General features: G+C 46.8%; 1 protein-coding gene across 3 annotated transcripts in view; it reads left to right on the top strand.

Moving 5' to 3' along the window:
- The window catches only part of NID1 (nidogen 1), a 96,261-nt gene extending 88,558 nt beyond the window's left edge, over positions 1-7,703 (top strand). For all 3 annotated transcript variants that reach the window (XM_066235736.1, XM_066235732.1, XM_066235723.1), the window contains 5 exons: positions 1,940-2,111; positions 3,197-3,354; positions 4,423-4,546; positions 5,080-5,192; positions 6,814-7,703. In XM_066235736.1, coding sequence (XP_066091833.1) covers positions 1,940-2,111; positions 3,197-3,354; positions 4,423-4,546; positions 5,080-5,192; positions 6,814-6,935 — 689 coding nt within the window. In that variant the 3' untranslated portion in view covers positions 6,936-7,703. The remainder of the gene's footprint in view (positions 1-1,939; positions 2,112-3,196; positions 3,355-4,422; positions 4,547-5,079; positions 5,193-6,813) is intronic.
- The last annotated feature ends 9,439 nt before the right edge of the window (positions 7,704-17,142 follow it).

Below are 17,142 nucleotides of genomic sequence, written 5' to 3'. Positions count from 1 at the left end.
ATCCATAATTTGACTTGAAACCCAGTGGGAGAGGGGCGCAGGTCATCTCTGCTGTTTCCCGTGGCTTCTGGACAGACAGCCATACCGGGAAACTAAGCGCAGTGTGAACATTCCAGGCAGAAGCCACTGGAAGCAGGAGACAGAATGTGGTCTTTGTAGCAGGAAGGGAATAAAGTTTTTTTATTTAAAAAAAGAGAAAGGGACTTCTACTGGTGGCGGTGGGCTTCTCCTTTCCCTCGTCTTCCTTATTTCCTTATTTTGCTCTGAACCTGGGACTTCACTTTCTTTTCTTGTGTTCAGTCCCAATGGAGTATCTTTAATAAGTGTCATACCTGTTTCCTGAATAGATTGCCTTGCCTTCTTCACTTCTCACCCTGACTGCACAGTGAGGGGTGGCATTTCCAGGCCCTGTCATTGGCACTATTGCCATATGCAAGTGCTTTCCTGGCTGGGAAGGAGGGTTGGCTGCTCTTGTGTTTGAAGTCAGGACAAATGACTATTTTTAAGGAGATGACATGGAGTCCCTCCAGGGCTCCCGAGGTGTCTGGTGAAGATACTCTCGTTGAGCACCTTTCTCCCACTTTTCTGTGGGTGTCTGAGTAGCTCATGTCATTTGCACAGGATGTGCCCATTATAAATGTACCCCAGGATGATTTTTTTAGGTTTTGTCTGTAAATCCAAAGAGCCCATTGGAGGTCAGTCTTGCTGTCCCTTCACCTTAGGGATATGGGAAATATTTTCATACTTTATAAATCTCTCCTTTCAGTTTGAATAATGAAGACCTTGTTCAAGGGGTGTTTCTAATTCTTAATCAACTTCCTCCGGTGGGGGTCCTTTTGAGGCTTTGATGTTTCCAACTTCTGCAGTTATGATCATATTTGCTGGTGGTGACAGTGGTACGGGGGTGGGTGGTGCTGAGGTCTAACATGCTCACACACTGATAATTTCCTCACACCTCAGACCCTCAGGTCAGGGAGCTTCGCCCTTGGCTTCTTCCCCTTCCGACCTCAATAAGTGACCATTAGTTCTCTGATTGGAAGTGGGGAGGAAATCCCAAGTGACACCAGTAAAACCCTGGTGGGGTTCTGGCTTTATTTACAATCGGGAGCTAGGTGGACAATGAGGTTCACACTGTGGTCAGCTTCCCCTGTGGCAGCCTCTGCCTTGCGAATCAGTCACTTACAACCTAGTAAGACTTTAAGGAGTGTTACTTTGGGTCACTGACACACTTCTTTGTACTCCTAATACTTGTATAAAAGTAAAAAACAGCTATGATTTCTTACAAATATTACTTCTCTGAAATGACCTCTTTCCCCCCTATAATTAATGAGTATGGTCAGTCTGTTTGTTTATTGCTCATCTTCATATCTGCCTGTGGGATAAGCTGTGACACAGGCATCCTGACTTCATCTCTGGCCACTCCCCTACCCACATAGTTTTCTGCTGTGCGGAATTAGGCACAGGTCACTTCAAGCCATGTCCAGCCCTCCTTTTACCTATGCGCTGGTCCCACATCCTGGAGAGCCCGTAGCCAGGACCTTTGCCTGACAGACTCCTGTAGGTCCTTCGAGAGCCAACTTCATGATTGTCACCTGCCCCAGGGATCCTTCCCTGCTCTCGCCAGGCGAGACCATTGTCCTTTCCCACGGTCTTCAAGAACCCAGACTTTATCAGAGCTGGCTGTGGGCTCCTGGAAGGTGGCGCCAGGGCTTCGTCATCATTGGACCTGGTTCCCAATGTGGTGCACAAGGTAGATGTCCACCATGGGAATGGGTGGCACTTATCAACTTGTCACTTTGAGCATTGCTTATCTCACAAGCAACAAGCACATCACAGTCCTTTTGTTTTCTCAAAGTGCAAGGATTGGACGCCATGTGACAACTGAGTGATCAGAAAGACCTCCTTAAAAAAATGAGATATGTCCTGTGTTTGCTTCCAGATCTCGGAAGCCCAGAAGGCATTGCCCTTGATCATCTTGGCCGCAACCTCTTCTGGACGGATTCTCGCCTAGATAGAATAGAAGTTGCAAAGCTAGATGGCAGCCAGCGCCGGGTGCTGTTTGAGACCGACTTGGTGAACCCTAGAGGCATCGTGACAGATGCTGTGAGAGGGTACCTCGCTCTTCGTCTGTGTGTGTCTGCTGTGCTTGCACTGCCCTCCTGGGCCTTCTCACTTATGCAGCTCTCACTCCAGCGTCACTCTCTGGAAATGAGCTCTGCAGGTGGCTGGTAGTGTCCCCCTCCCCCTGCCAGGGAAATGCCAGAAGAGCTATTACAGTTGTGGATGTGATACCATGTTCCATTTTCACATCTTTTACTGAGAGCCTCTGTAAGTGGGGTGCTTCCATGTGGGTCAGTGGCTGAGTGTGTGAGCCCAGGAAGAGCATCAGGTCTAAATGTCCCCCGGGACTCCTCTCTGGGGGCTGCCCAGTGTGAGCACATAGGGCAGTAGTCCCCCACCCCGGGCCATGGACTGGTAGTGGTCCGTGGGCCATTTGGTACCGGTCCGCAGAGAAAGAATAAATAACTTACATTATTTTCATTTTATTTATATTTAAGTCTGAACAATGTTTTATTTTTAAAAAATGACCAGATTCCCTCTGTTACATCCATCTAAGACTCACTCTTGACGCTTGTCTCGGTCACGTGATACATTTATCCATCCCACCCTAAAGGCCGGTCCATGAAAATATTTTCTGACATTAAACTGGTCCGTGGCCCAAAAAAGGTTGGGGACCACTGCCCTAGGGGACCTCTTCCGGTGGTTTTGTGAGCGCCTCAGTGCTCTTTCCCTGTCCCTACCGCAGCTCTGAGTCGGATACACTTGGGCCACATCCCTGGTTCCATGGCCACTTTGCCATGGATGCTCTGCCAGCATCCGTTTCTGTGCCTCAGCTGCTGGCCAGGTCTGCTGTGCTTCCTGTGGGGCCAGCAGGTGGGGTCCTCATGCCTTCATGCTGGTTTTGGTGTTCTGTTTCTCTTTTGTAACAGTCTTATTGAGATGTTATGGGATGTGAATTCATCAGTATTCACAGAATAACCAACTCAAGTGGAGACAGAAGGGAAGTATCTTCCCACCTGCAGGCCCTCTCAGCCAGTCTCCGTGTGCCTACAAGCGGCTTCCCCAGTGTTTCTTACCCCCTTCTCTTGGGCATCTCATTATCGCTCTCCCTCTCACCTTCCTGTTCCTCCTCCAGGAACCTTTATTGGACAGACTGGAACAGAGACAACCCCAAAATTGAAACTTCCTACATGGACGGCACAAACCGGAGGATCCTTGTGCAGGACGACCTGGGCCTGCCCAATGGGCTGACCTTCGATGCCTACTCGTCCCAGCTCTGCTGGGTGGATGCAGGTGACTCCTGGGGCTCGGGCTCTGCTTTTTTTTTTTTTTTTTTAACCCAACAATGATTGTTACTTGCTGTGTCTGACCACTCTGTACATCAAGAACATCTGTTACAGGAGGAAGGCATGAAGTAACCTTGTCTTTCCTGCACAGAAATAGTTGCATATCTTTTCTCTAAAATTCATTGTTTCTCTGAGCTTGGTGCTCTCTCCATCATCTCAGCTGTGGGTCAGTCCAACCTGCTACTTGTTCTGGTATAACCTGGGACTTGAAAACATTTATGTGGTTACATAAATGACTACATAATATCCTTAATTTTGTCTCTGGGCCCACAGAATCTAAAATAATTATTGTCTGATCCTTTAAGAAAAAATTGGCTGACCCCAGAGTGTGCTCTCCTTGTGGTGTCTATTAATCAGTTCACAACCTCCATTCCTGTAGTTTCCACTTGTCCCTAAGGGCCAGGGCAGGACTTGGAGCCAAGGGAGATAAAGTAATGCTGTCCTGCTGTGTGCCCCTGCCCTGGCAGATTTCAGGTAAGGGCTGTGGGCAGGGCGCTCAGTTGGGGAGCAACATCAGTCATCTGGTCCTCTCTGTTGAGAACGTGCTCTGGCCCTAACTGTTGGGTGCACTTGAGGTGCATGAGGCGTAAGGCCTGTGCAGTTAAAAGGAATACAGCCTTGGTTGTCACATGGGCATGGGCTCAGCTGCTGACCAGTGGTGTGATTCAGTTTTGGTCCCTGAATTCAGGGAGGGGTCTGAAGAGGTTTCAGGGGGAGGGACTGCGCAGGTGCTGGAAGGTGGCAGCATTCCTCCCAAGCCCTAGCTGCTCTGGGAATGGTCTCTGTTCCGCCCACCTTTCCCAGCAGAGCCAGGCATGTGCCTGACAGAGGTGGGTGTTGACCAGTGAGGATGAGAGAGGATGAAAGGGCACCTTCCCAGTTTTGCAGAGCAGGCCTGTGTTCTCCAGGATTTGTCGTTGTAACCCTGACTTCTCTCACCCTCGCTGCTCTTGTTCATGGCACAAAGTGGCCATTTTCTGTGCTAACAATGAACGACTTGTTCTCACTTGCACAGGCACCAGCCGGGCCGAGTGCCTGACACCCAGCCAGCCAAGCAGACGCAGAGTTCTTGAAGGACTCCAGTATCCTTTTGCGGTCACGAGCTTCGGGAAGAATCTGTATTACACAGACTGGAAGACGTAAGTCAGTGGCCAGCCCTGCTACCCTCTTCCTCTGGGAGGCCAAGCCCTCCCCATCTGCCTCTTGGCCTGACCTCCAGACTCCAAGATACCTTGGCCTTGGCCTTTGGTCATCAGGAGACCGGCGAGGCGGGGCTTCTGGGGGAGTAGGAGGCACCATTTACTATGTGGGTGCTGCAGGAAGGGCATGCTCAGATGTGCTGAGCACTGAGCATCCTACTCTTCCCTAGAAGCTGGCCCAGGGTCCTTCAGCTTGTGGGCTCCAGGCCCACTCCATGCCCTATGTCATCACTGTTCTTAAACTGCGTTTGCACAACCCCTTCCTGACCCCTGTCTCCCGGCTTGGAATTTGGGGCCAGAGAGGAATGCAGCTGCTCTTTGTCCTTTGTTAAGAGGACCCACCCTGAGGAGGAAGGGTGGCTAAGAAGCAGGGCCAGTGTGTCTGTTCACAGCTTCCAGTGCATCCCCAAAACTGCAAAGAGAAGAGAGGGAGCCATCTGAGTTTCTTACCTTCTGCCCCTTGGTTCTTGTAGGAATTCCGTTGTTGCTGTCGATCTTGCTGTGTCCAAAGAGACGGACACCTTCCACCCCCACAAGCAGACGCGGCTGTATGGCATCACTACCGCCCTGGCTCAGTGTCCCCAAGGTACTCACCTGTGCTCTTACTGTTCAGGGGCCAAGGGCACCCTGGGTCTCAGAGCTCACACTGTGGCTGCTACGTCAGTGTCAGGTGGCCCTGTCACCTGCAGGGAGATGCAGTCCCCCCTCTCCTCCCCCCTGGGGTCTTCATGGTATCGTGAGGAGCCAAATGAGTAGAGAACATCAGGGAAGCAGACAAGCGTGAGGAAGAGCATGGACTCTTGGGCTGGGTCAGAAGTGTGCGGTCTTCAGGTTCCAAATGGGAACAGCAGTGTTAGGATCTCTGCTGCTTTGAAAGTCCATTTGTGTGGCTGAGCAGCAGCAGCAATAATTAATAATCAGAATAATCACAAACATGGATATGGCACTTACTGTGAGGTACTTTACATTGAGAAGTCACTCAGTGTTCTGAGAGCTTTGTGTTCATTTGTTCATTTAATCCTCATAGCAAACCAATTGTATAAACAAGGAAACTGAAGCCACTTGTCCCAAGTCACACAGCTGGTGGTGGCAGGGCCAGGGCATCGAGGCAGCCATAGTCTGTTCTGCCTCTTCAAGATCTCTCCCCAGTGCACTCTCCGCCCTGGCTTTCTTCTTCCCAGGAGTCAGGTGCAAAGCCGAGTGGGCAAGCTAGATAGTGGGTACTTTGTGCTTTAAAATTCCAACTCCACAGCCTGGCCAGTTTGCTTAGTGGATAGAGCATTGGCCTGGCATGTGTACATCCTGGGTTTGATGCCCGAAGGGGACATAGGAGAAGCAACCATCTGCTTCTCTTTCTTTCCTTCTTGCCCTTCTGTCTCTCTCTTCCTTTCTTACAGCCAGTGGCTCAGTTGATTTGAGTGTGGCCCTGTGCACTCAGCTGGTCCAAGCATTGGCCTTAGGCACTGAGGGTAGCTCGGTTGATTCAAGCAGCAGCCTCAGACGGGGTTGCTGGGGAGTCCCAGTCCAGGTACATGCAGAAATCTGTCTCACTATCTCCCCTCCTCTCACTTAAAAAAAGAAAAAATTTCAACTCCAGGTCCTGGCCAGTTAGCCTAGTCAGTTAAGAGCGTCAACCCAAAACAAGGTTGCGAGTTCAATCTGCGGTCAGGGCACACATGGGAAGCAACCAGTGAATGCACAACTGAGTGGAACAACAGATAAATGCTTCCCTTCCCCCTCCCCTCTCTCTCCCTTCCTATTTCTGTGTCTAAAAAAGAAATTAAGCCCTGATCAGATAGTTCAGTTAGTTGAAGCATTGTCTTTGAGTGCAGAGATTGTCAGTTCAATTCCCCAGTCACATACAGGAGCAGTTTGATGTTTCTGTCTCTTTCTCCCTGCCTCTCTATCATAAAATAATGAAATAAAAATAAAAATTCCAACTCCATGTTATAATCAGAGCAAGGTCACTCTCCCTGAGATCTGCATGGCCCCCAAGTCAGAAGTCAGGGTTTCTGCCTGTCTGGCAAATCCTAGATGATGAGGGTGATGAGGGCACAGCCAGAAGCTAAGCTTGGCTTAGTGCCTGGTGCAGCCTTCCTGTTACCTGGGAGTCCCAGAAGCTTGGCCTCTTGGAAGCCATAAAGGGGTTGATGTATGAGCTATGCCTTTAAGAAAAGAGCTGTTGAGCTGATTGCTGCCTTTTCCAGGTCACAACTACTGCTCAGTGAACAACGGTGGCTGCACCCACCTCTGCTTGGCCACCCCAGGAAGCAGGACCTGCCGTTGCCCTGACAACACCCTGGGAGTTGACTGTATCGAACGAAAATGAAGACAAGTGCCTTGTGCCCTCACCAAGTATTTCACAGCAACACCCTACTTCAAAGGGTCCAGACAAAAAACTGTCTGACCTGGTAGCTGAATGGCCACCAGCTTGAGCCTCAACTATGTTCCTCTCATTGTTCCCTAAAACATAAGCCCTGAGCTTCTGGAATGGGAAGTCTCTACCCCTATGCAAAGAGAGAATCCCACCCCCTGACCCAAACCATCAGACAAGTATGTATGCCCTGTCCCTGTGCTCTGGAGCCATCCCCCAACTTAGCACCCCAGTGGTGAGCAGAACCCTCAGGCCTGAGCGGTCCCCTTTCCCTGGCCTTACGAGCTCAGCCTCGCTCTGAGGCTCCCGTCCTTTTGTTAGCTCCTCAACACACCAGCCAGCGCTGCAGCCCATTGGGGCCCAAATCTGGAGAGAGCCTTTCTGTGAATAATTGGAATTTGTTTTCAGAGGCAAATACATCTTCAAGAATCACAAGGTTTGGGGAACACATGGGTTGTTTATATAGTCCAACCCATAAAGTACTTTTACTTTCTTTTTATATTTATCATTCATTCCATATTGAGCCCTCTATATCAAAAGTCTGTCATAATTTTATATAATTTTTATAACTTCATATTTTAAGTGGTTAATTCTTAAACTATGGAAACCATTGAAGGTGCTTATTAACTATTTCCACAGTTGATACAAGTGTTAGATGAATCCTTGAGTTTACAGCTGTATAAATCTTAATGCAGAAAATAAATTTTTTTGGTTAATAAATCTTTTTCTAACCTATTTGAATGAAGAAATTTAATGTCAGGAGTTTGAAAAGACAATGAAAGACAACCGCTGAACAATCGGATCCCTGTGTTATGGGCCTAGTTTGTTTCCCAAGCAAGTTCACAGGGACTTAGGGCTTGTGATTGACTTAAACATGGACTCAGATATAGACCTCAAACTACTCTTTTGAACATTGTTTTCATTTTTTAGAAAAATACCAGTTTCCTGATTCAGTTCTGAAGATGAGCTGTGTTTTTCTCCCATCCACATCTCCAAAAGGACCAGACTTTCCTGGCACTAGCCATAGCATGAGGCCCTGGTCAGTTCTGAGCCACCACCAATGGCAGTACCACCGGCACTTGTGCCAGGTGGAAGGAATGGGCCTTCGACATGGATGAGTGAGAAGGCCCAGAAGTGGCCGGACCGAGGTGCTCGGCGCTGCTGTGGTGAAGAGGATTAGTGTGAAGGGCCCACAGTGAAACAGTGCCGGCCATGGACTCAGGTATAGCAGCCACTGAGAAGGGACAACTTTACAGTTAGGCCAAAACTCCGGTGTTTGATTCTGGTCATAATCCAGTTAAAGGAGATGTCAGAGAGGATGGTGGAGTAGGAGGCTCCAGGGACCCCATTGCTCTCTCAAAGCAAAAAGGTGAAGTGGCAGGAGCTGGCTGGTAAACGACTGGAACTTTAGGTCAAATAGAACATGCACAGCCCCAGGCAAGAGCTTGATGAAGACACAGGTAAGTTTTGGTTCATTTTAGTTTTCCTGTAGCCGTGACAACCATCCCCCTCACCCAGCAGCCCACCATTCCTGGTATGGCTCGTTGGAGCTGGATGAGCTCTGTTCAAACATCAGGGCTGTGGGTTCTGATTTCTGGTTGCTGCTTTTAATCATTGGGGGTGGGAAGCACATAGGGAAAAATAATCTTAATGGCATTGGATTCGGCAATGATTCCTTAACTATGACATCAAAAGCACAAACTATAAAAGAAAAAAAATAAATTGGTCTTCATCAGAATTAAAAATTGTGTGCGTCAAAGGGCACTATCAAGAAAGAGAATAGAAAAGCAACCCATGGAAGGGGAGCAATTCATTGCAATCCTGTATCTGAGAGTGGTAATGCCCAGAATGTAAAAAGAACTATAACTCGGTGATAACAAAAACAACCCAATTCAAAAATGCACAGAGGATGTGAATAAACATTTTTCCAAAGAAGATATACAAATGGCCAATAAGCACATGAAAACATGCTAACATCATTAATGTTTAGGGAAACACAAATCAAAACCATATTTTGATGTTTTTTAAAAAATAATGTGGCCCTGGCCGGTTGGCTCAGCGGTAGAGCGTCGGCCTAGCGTGCGGAGGACCCGGGTTCGATTCCCGGCCAGGGCACATAGGAGAAGCGCCCATTTGCTTCTCCACCCCTCCGCCGCGCTTTCCTCTCTGTCTCTCTCTTCCCCTCCTGCAGCCAAGGGTCCATTGGAGCAAAGATGGCCCGGGCGCTGGGCATGGCTCTGTGGCCTCTGCCTCAGGCGCTAGAGTGGCTCTGGTCGCAACATGGCGATGCCCAGGATGGGCAGAGCATCGCCCCCTGGGGGGCAGAGCACCGCCCCTGGTGGGCGTGCCGGGTGGATCCCGGTCGGGCGCATGCGGGATTCTGTCTGACTGTCTCTCCCTGTTTCCAGCTTCAGAAAAATGAAAAAAAGAAAAAAATAAATAAAAAAAAAAATAATAATAATGTGATGAGAAGGATGGGGAGAACTGAGAATAAAATGGTGCAACCACCATGGCAGATAGTTTCTTAGTTCCTCAAAAAGTTGAATATAGCCCTGACCTGGGGTGGTACAGTGGATCAAGCGTCAACCTGGAATGCTGAGGTCACTATTTCAAAACCCTGGGCTTGCCTGGTCAAAGCACATACAAGAAGCAACTATGAGTTGATGCTTCTTGTTCCTCCTCCACCTTCTCTTTCTCTTCCCCCATCTCTTTCCCCTCTCTCTAAAAATTAATAAATTAAAAAACAAACGAACACCTTTTTTTTGCCTGACCAGTGGTGGCACAGTGGCTAGAGCATTGGCCTGGGACACTGAGGTCCCAGGTTCGAAACCCTGGAGTCACCGGCTTGAGTGCGAGGTTGTCAGCTTGAGTGTGGGATCATCAACATGACCCCATACTTGCTGGCTTGAGCCCAAGGGTTACTGGCTTGGCTGGAGCCCCCCAGTCAAGGCATGTATGAGAAGTAGTGAACAACTAAAGTGACACAACTACAAGTTGATGCTTCTCATCTCTTCCTCTTTCTCTCTCTCTCTTGCTTAAAAAAAAAAAAGTTGCATATAAAATTACCTTATGACCCAGCAATTCCACTCCCAGGTGTATACACAAAAGAATAAAAAGCAGGGGCTGTAACAGACACATCCTCCCTCCAGGTGTCCCTTCCCCACCCTCTTCAGGGTCCCACTGCCTCCCCTGGTTTCTCTGGGCCTGGAGGAGATCAATGTTCAGTTTCTCACACACACACACACACACACACACACACACACACACACGCTCAGTAAAGGAGTACTATGCGCATTACTATCCAAAAATACTAATGAGAGGAAGGAGACGTTGGGCCTTAAAAGACAAACACACTATGCACGTACATTTATTTGCTCAGTCAGTAGTCTTGGAGCCATGGCTCTTAGGCCACTTCAGTACATAGCAACTAACTTTTCTCCCCTGACAAACATGGGTTTGGGGTTTGACTGCTCACCCCAAGAGGACTTCACTCTTTCCACTCACAGGCTTTGTTTTAAAAACCACCTCCATGTATTGAGTCTCCTGATACCCAAAACGTATGTGTTAGCCCTGTATTCTGACTCTCCAAGTTGCATGGTTTCCATTCTGGGACAGAGGGCCTGGGTGCAGCTGCAGTGAGTCCAGCGCTGTACCCAAGGCGAATGTGGAGTATCTCATCAGATGTGAGAGAAGCAAGTGCAGGAAATTCACTCACTTCCACTCAGGGACTGGCCCTCTTGGTACCAGCACAGTGCTGAGAAGGGGTCGCCAGTGTTCTCCCTGCCTCTGGCATTTCCAGCCTGCGGGAGGGATGGTGTCTTAGGTCAGTGCCAAGATGTCCTCCAGCTGCTGGTCCTGTGGGTCTGTATTCCTTTCTACACCCCAGGACCTCCAGGGTCCTTGGTCCTCCAGGCCCACAGCTGCCCTCTTCCTCCTCATGGGCTTCCAGGTAAAGGGCAGAGCACACAGTGGTATTCACCCCTGGATCCATTCACTTCACAGTACCAGACACTGTGACAGAGTACTTGAAGCAGGTAGGGGACAACAGTAAATAGCCCTGCTCACCCCCCCAACCTTGCCTACAGCCTTGCCTACAGCCCTGTTTATACCCAGCCCTTCTGTCTAGACCATCTGACAAGCTCCAGGACCCTTTCTTTTACTTCCAGTCTGAGTTATTTAGTCCAGGGTGGACAGTAAAAGACATTCAAGGCCCTAGCTAATGCTCAGCAGATAGAGGATTGGCCCAGTGTGCAGACATCCTGGGTTTGATTCCTGGTCAGGGCACACAGGAGAAGCGACCATCTGCTTCTCCCCGCTCCCCTTCTCTCCCTCTTCACCTCCCACAGCCAGTTGCTCGATTGGTTCAAGTGTGGCCCAAGTCCTGACATCAACACCTTCCCTTCACAGCATGACAGCCTCAAGCACTAAAAATAGCTCCATCACAGCATGACAGCCTCAAGCACTAAAAATAGCTCAGTACTCAAGCACAGCCCCAGGTGTGGTAACTGGGTGGTTGGGCTCATGCGGGAGTGTCTCGGTATCTCCCCACCTCCCCTTTCACCTAAAAAAAATAAATAAATAAGACTTTCAAGGACAAAGACATATCACCTTATAGTAATATTTTATGAGAAATGGGAATACCAGAACGGAGAGAGAAAGAACAAACTCCTACCTTTTCAAACCGCTGATGGTAGGTGTGAAATCACTATTGCATCTGGGTTCTGCTGGACACATTTGTAAGAGTGATGTAAGTCTTTTTTTTTTTAAGACTCTATTCATTTTAGAGAGTAAAGAGAAAGAGAGAGAAGGCAGGGAGGAGCAGAAAGCATCAATTCCCATATGTGCCTTGACTGGGCAAGCCCAGAGTTTAAACTGGCGACCTCAGCGTTCCAGGGTGATGCTTTATCCACTGCGCCACCACAGGTCAGGCTCAGTCTTATTCATTATTATTTTTTAAAAAATTTAAATTATTGATTTTAGAGAAAGAGGGAGGGAAGGAGGGAGAGAGAGAGAGAAAAACATCAATTTGTTGTCCCAGTTATTTATGTATTTCTTGACTTGGCATCAAAACTGAAACGTTGTGGCATTGGGAAGATGCTCTATTCCACTGAGTTACCCAGCCAGGGCGAATAGTCTTATTTTTTAAATGCCAGCATGAACACACACTTGAAGTTACAGCTCTTTGTAACTAGGCAAACCTATGATGAAAAATGTTCCAAAGACACTAAAAATGTAAGGGGCAACATGGTTTTGCAAACTTCTTTAAGTGGGTGCTCAAGCACACATGTTCAGCAGTGTGAAAGGAGGGGGAGACAGGGCCAGGAGTTCTTCCTGGCAGGTGTGTCACTGCCCAGCTGTGGCTCTGGAGTCACCTGGCTGCCCCCTTTCTGCTTGAGTCAGGTTGTGGGACACAGCTTGAACTTCCATCCAAAGGATCAGAGTCCTTTTCATGGAGACAACCCCTACCAGGGGCCCTTGTTAAAACAACACACAATTAAGAGATGGAATTGCCAAAATGGCTGCAAAGACAGGCTTCAGGATTGGCTTCCTGGTTGCTCAAGTGCAGGTGGGAAGAGATGAGCGCCTGGGTTCTCCAGCAGGTGTGACTCAGGTTTTATGCCTGGGGAAACGGGGTGGGGGTGGGTGGGGGGGCGAGGGTAGAGAGGGTGTGTGTGTGTGGGGGGGGGGTTCTCAGGTGCAGTTCCAGAAGAGACCACTAGAGGGCAGGAGAAGCCTCTGAATGACTACAGGGGTTAGGGTGGAGGTCCAGACTAGGGTTGAGGCTCCAAGAAGCCAGATAACTTCCCCAAAAGCAGCAATGCTCAGGCTTTCTTATCATTCTATTCAAGAACTTTCTTAATAATGGTCAATTGCCTAACCTGTTACCAAAGGAAATCCAATGTTGCAGCTTCCCAAATGTCTTCAAGCCTCTTCATTTAAATGCAGATTTCTCCAAAACAGGGCAGCACTTTTCTTTTCAAAGTCATCTCTTACTCAATAAACAGTACAACATTGGTGGTTCTTGGACCACTGCATTCCTAAACGTGCTTCTGTGTACACCTAAGTGTATTCCTGACTTCAGGGACCGTAGAGAGGAGCAGAGTCCTGCTCACAGCCTCAGAAAGAACTGACGCTATGGACTCCTTGACCTTGGACTTCTGGCTTCCAGAGCTGTGAGACCATACATTTCTGTTTAAGCTCTCAGTCCGTAGTACTTTCAGCCCTAGGAAACCCATCCACATGTGACATGTTCACTAATGCACATGCAGCGTATTCACTAATACACACATGACATGCTTACTAATGCACACATGTGACAGGCTCCACTTTAGTTCTTACCAATATGAGAAATCCTGGGATTAAAGAGCACGTGGGTTCCAAAGTGCTGATCAAATAAGTTAGTAAAATATAATTTTTATGTTTGCTCACTTATAGTTTGCATTGGGGACTGGGCAGCACCAGGTATATGTGGTCTAAAATTGCAAATTGCACTACTGCTTGGAAGGGGCCATTGTTTTTGCTAATGTTTGCTGGAGGAGAGGTTTTTGCACCAGAAAGTTTTGAGAGAGCAGAAGGAGAAGGAGAAAAGAAGCCATGTTTGCAGAGTGAGAGAGGAGAGAATGCAGGGTGCTGAGAGAGAAGCCACGTTGGCAGGGAAAGAGAAGGTGTGCAGATGGGGAACCAGAGCTAAGGGGTTTTCTGAGCTCCACTAAGACTGATGGGGCCTTTGATTCTAGAAGAAACTAGAGAAGATTCTCCTGGTTGTCTCAGGGGCTTTGGGAGCCCTGAGTGAAAGGGAAGTGTTTTCCTTGTGTGTTGCTTGTCGGCTGGTGTGAGACTTTTATAAAGGAATGGCCCACCACTTTTGGCTCCATGGTTTCTTTACTGTCTGCCTGAATTCAATGAGAACCTGCATGTGAATGGCCATGACAGCAATGGCTACTGGCCTTACACAAAGGAAACCAACATTAGCTGCAAATGTGCAGGGCCCCCAACCAGGAGCCCCCACAGCTGGGCCAGCACCCAGAACCTGCCCTGTGAGTTAGGCAGTGTCAGCCCTCCTCACACCAGAGCCTCTGAGGCTGGGCTCAGTGTTCCCCATGAGTGACTCCAGTGTGCAGCGAAGTGAGAACCATTGAAAAAAAATCTGAAAAAAATATCTGACAAGAGAAAAAGATGCCAGCGGAGTAGGCGGACACACAGACACCCAGCTCTCACCACCAAACTGGAATACAAATCAATTTAGAAAAAATCAGCATGAAAAACCAACTCTGAACTGCAAGAACAGCTCTCAAAAACCTAGGAGCAAAGAAGAAGCCACAACAAACCTGGTAGGGAGCACCGAGCACCTGAATCTCCCCTGCTTACAAGAACGGAGGGGGGAGGAGGGGGCAGAGAGCCCAGAGGGGATCTCACACAAGGGAAAAGAGCAGAAACTACTGCTCACAGCCACTTGCCTAGCGACCAGGGAGCAAGGTGTGTTGAAAAGACCAGCTTATCTCCCAAGTGGAAAGGAAAGAGAGGGACAGACTGTGAGGGGCTAAAGAATGAAGGAGACGACCTAAAAAAGCTGACACATCTGTGCTGGAGGTGGCCATAGCTGGGGGAGGGACTGAACCTTTCACAAAACAGAGCTGAACTGCTTCCGCATCAGAGATCTCCGACATCTATCCAGCTCCAATCAGCGCAATAAGACACAGCTGAAAACAAGAAGTGGGGAGGAGGGGCAGTAACTCAGGCCTCCATGGAGATCTGAGATGCACCTCCCCCTGCTGAAGCTGAGAAAACACCCGACCCCAGTGAGATTAGTTGACTAAAGAGGCCTTCAGAGTCTCAGGTTACACCCATCGCATTCCTGGATACAGTTTCAAGGAAGCCCCCTGCTGAGATCAGTAAACAAGACTATCACCTGTTAAGAAAACAAATCAAGACTTCAAACTGCCCAAATCCGAAAGTGGATTATGGATAACAGCTGATACCAACCCAAGAAGACCTAGAAATAACACAACTGAAAATTGGAGACAGACAACACCAAGCCTAGACTCAACCAACCCTACAAATAAAACACCCAAAATCAGACAATGAGAAGACAAAGAAGTGCAATCCAAATGAAACCACAAGAGACACCTTCAGGAGATGAACTGAGTGATATGGAAATAAACTTCCAGATGCGGAGTTCAAAATAATGATTGTAAGGATGCTTAGGGATCTTAGAACAACAATGGATGGTCATTATGAACACCTAAATAAAGAAATAGCAAGTATAAAAAAGAATCAGTTGGAGATGACAAATACAATATCAGAAATAAAGACCACAATGGAAGGAATTAAAAACAGGATAGATAGAGCTGAGGATCGAATCAGCGAGTTGGAGGACAACTGGAATGAAGGCATGAAAGCAGAGAAGAAAAGAGAAAAGAGAATCAAAAAGTATGAGGAAACTCTTAGCTCTGTGACAACATGAAGAGAAATAACATCCACATCATAGGGGTTCCTGAAGAAGAAGAAAAAGAACAAGGGATAGAGACTTTGTTCAATCATATCATAGCAGAAAACTTCCCTAAATTAATGCAAGAGAAACTCTCACAAGTCCAAGAAGCACAGAGGACTCCATTAAAGAGAACCCCAAAGAAACCTACACCAAGACACATCATAATTAAAATACTAAAGCTAAGTGATAAAGAGAAAATATTAAAAGCTGCAAGAAAAAAAAAGTTATCACCTACAAAGGAGCCCCCATAAGGATGACATCTGACTTCTCAACAGAAACACTTGAGGCCAGAAGGGATTGGCAAGAAATATTCAGAGTAATGCAGAACAAAAACCTACAACCAAGACTACTTTATCCAGCAAGGCTATTGTTTGGAGAAAAATTGAAGGAGAAATAAAAAGCTTCCCAGACAAAAAACATCTCAAGGAATTCATTACAACCAAACCAATGCTGCAGGAAATGTTAAGGGGCCTGTTGTAAACAGATCAAAGTGGGAAAAGAATATAGCAAAAAAGGAATACATTTTTAAAGAAGAAAATGGCAATAAACAACTACATATCGATAATAACCTTAAATGTAAATGGATTACATGATCCAATCAAAAGACATAGGGTAGCTACGTGGATAAGAAAACAGGACCCATACATATGCTGTCTATAAGAGACACAACTTAGAACAAAAGATATACATAGATTTAAGGTAAAAGGATGGAAAAAAACATTTAATGCAAATGGAAATGAAAAAAAAGCAGGGGTAGCAATACTTATATCAGACAAATTGGACTTTAAAACAAAGGATATAGTAAGAGATACAGAAGGCCACTACATAATGATAAAGGAAGTAATTCAACAGGAAGATATAACTATTATAAATATCTATGCACCTAATATAGGAGCACCCAAATATATAAAGCAGACTTTGATGGATTTAAAGGGCGAGATCAACAGCAATACTATAATAGTAGGAGATTTCAATACCCCACTAACATCACTAGATAGATCCTCAAGAAAGAAAATTAACAAAGAAACAGCAGACTTATTGGACACACTAGATCAACTCAATTTAATAGATATCTTCAGAACCTTTCACCCTAAAGCAGCAGAATATACATTCTTTTCAAGTGCTCATGGTACATTCTCTAGGATAGACCACATGTTAGGGCACAAAAGGGCTCTCAACAAATTTAAGAAGACTGAAATCATATCAAACACTTTCTCTGATCACAACAGCATGAAACTAGAAATGAACCACAACAGAAAAGCTCAAAAATTCTCAAACACATGGAAACTAAATAGCAGGGTGTTAAATAATGAATGGATTAAGAATGAGATCAAAGAAGAAATAGAAAAATTCCTAGAAACGAATGACAATGAGCATACAACAGCTCAAAATTTATAGGACACAGTGAAAGCAGTACTGAGAGGGAAGTTCATAGCATTACAGGCACACTTTCAGAAGCTACAAAAAGCTCAAATAAACAACTTAACCCTGCATCTAAAAGAACTAGAAAAAGAACAGCAAGTAAAGCCCAAATGTAGTAGAAGGAAGGAAATAATAAAGGTCAGAGCAGAAATAAATGACATAGAGGCTAAAGAAACAATACAGAGGATCAATGAAACTGGTTCTTTGAAAAGGTAAACAAGATTGATGAACCTTTAACTAGACTCACCA

This window comes from Saccopteryx bilineata, chromosome 1 (assembly GCF_036850765.1).
Source record: "Saccopteryx bilineata isolate mSacBil1 chromosome 1, mSacBil1_pri_phased_curated, whole genome shotgun sequence".
Taxonomy (NCBI): Eukaryota; Metazoa; Chordata; class Mammalia; order Chiroptera; family Emballonuridae; genus Saccopteryx; species Saccopteryx bilineata.
The sequence above is the reverse complement of the archived record's forward strand: the minus strand, read 5'-3'. Positions and strand labels throughout refer to the sequence as shown.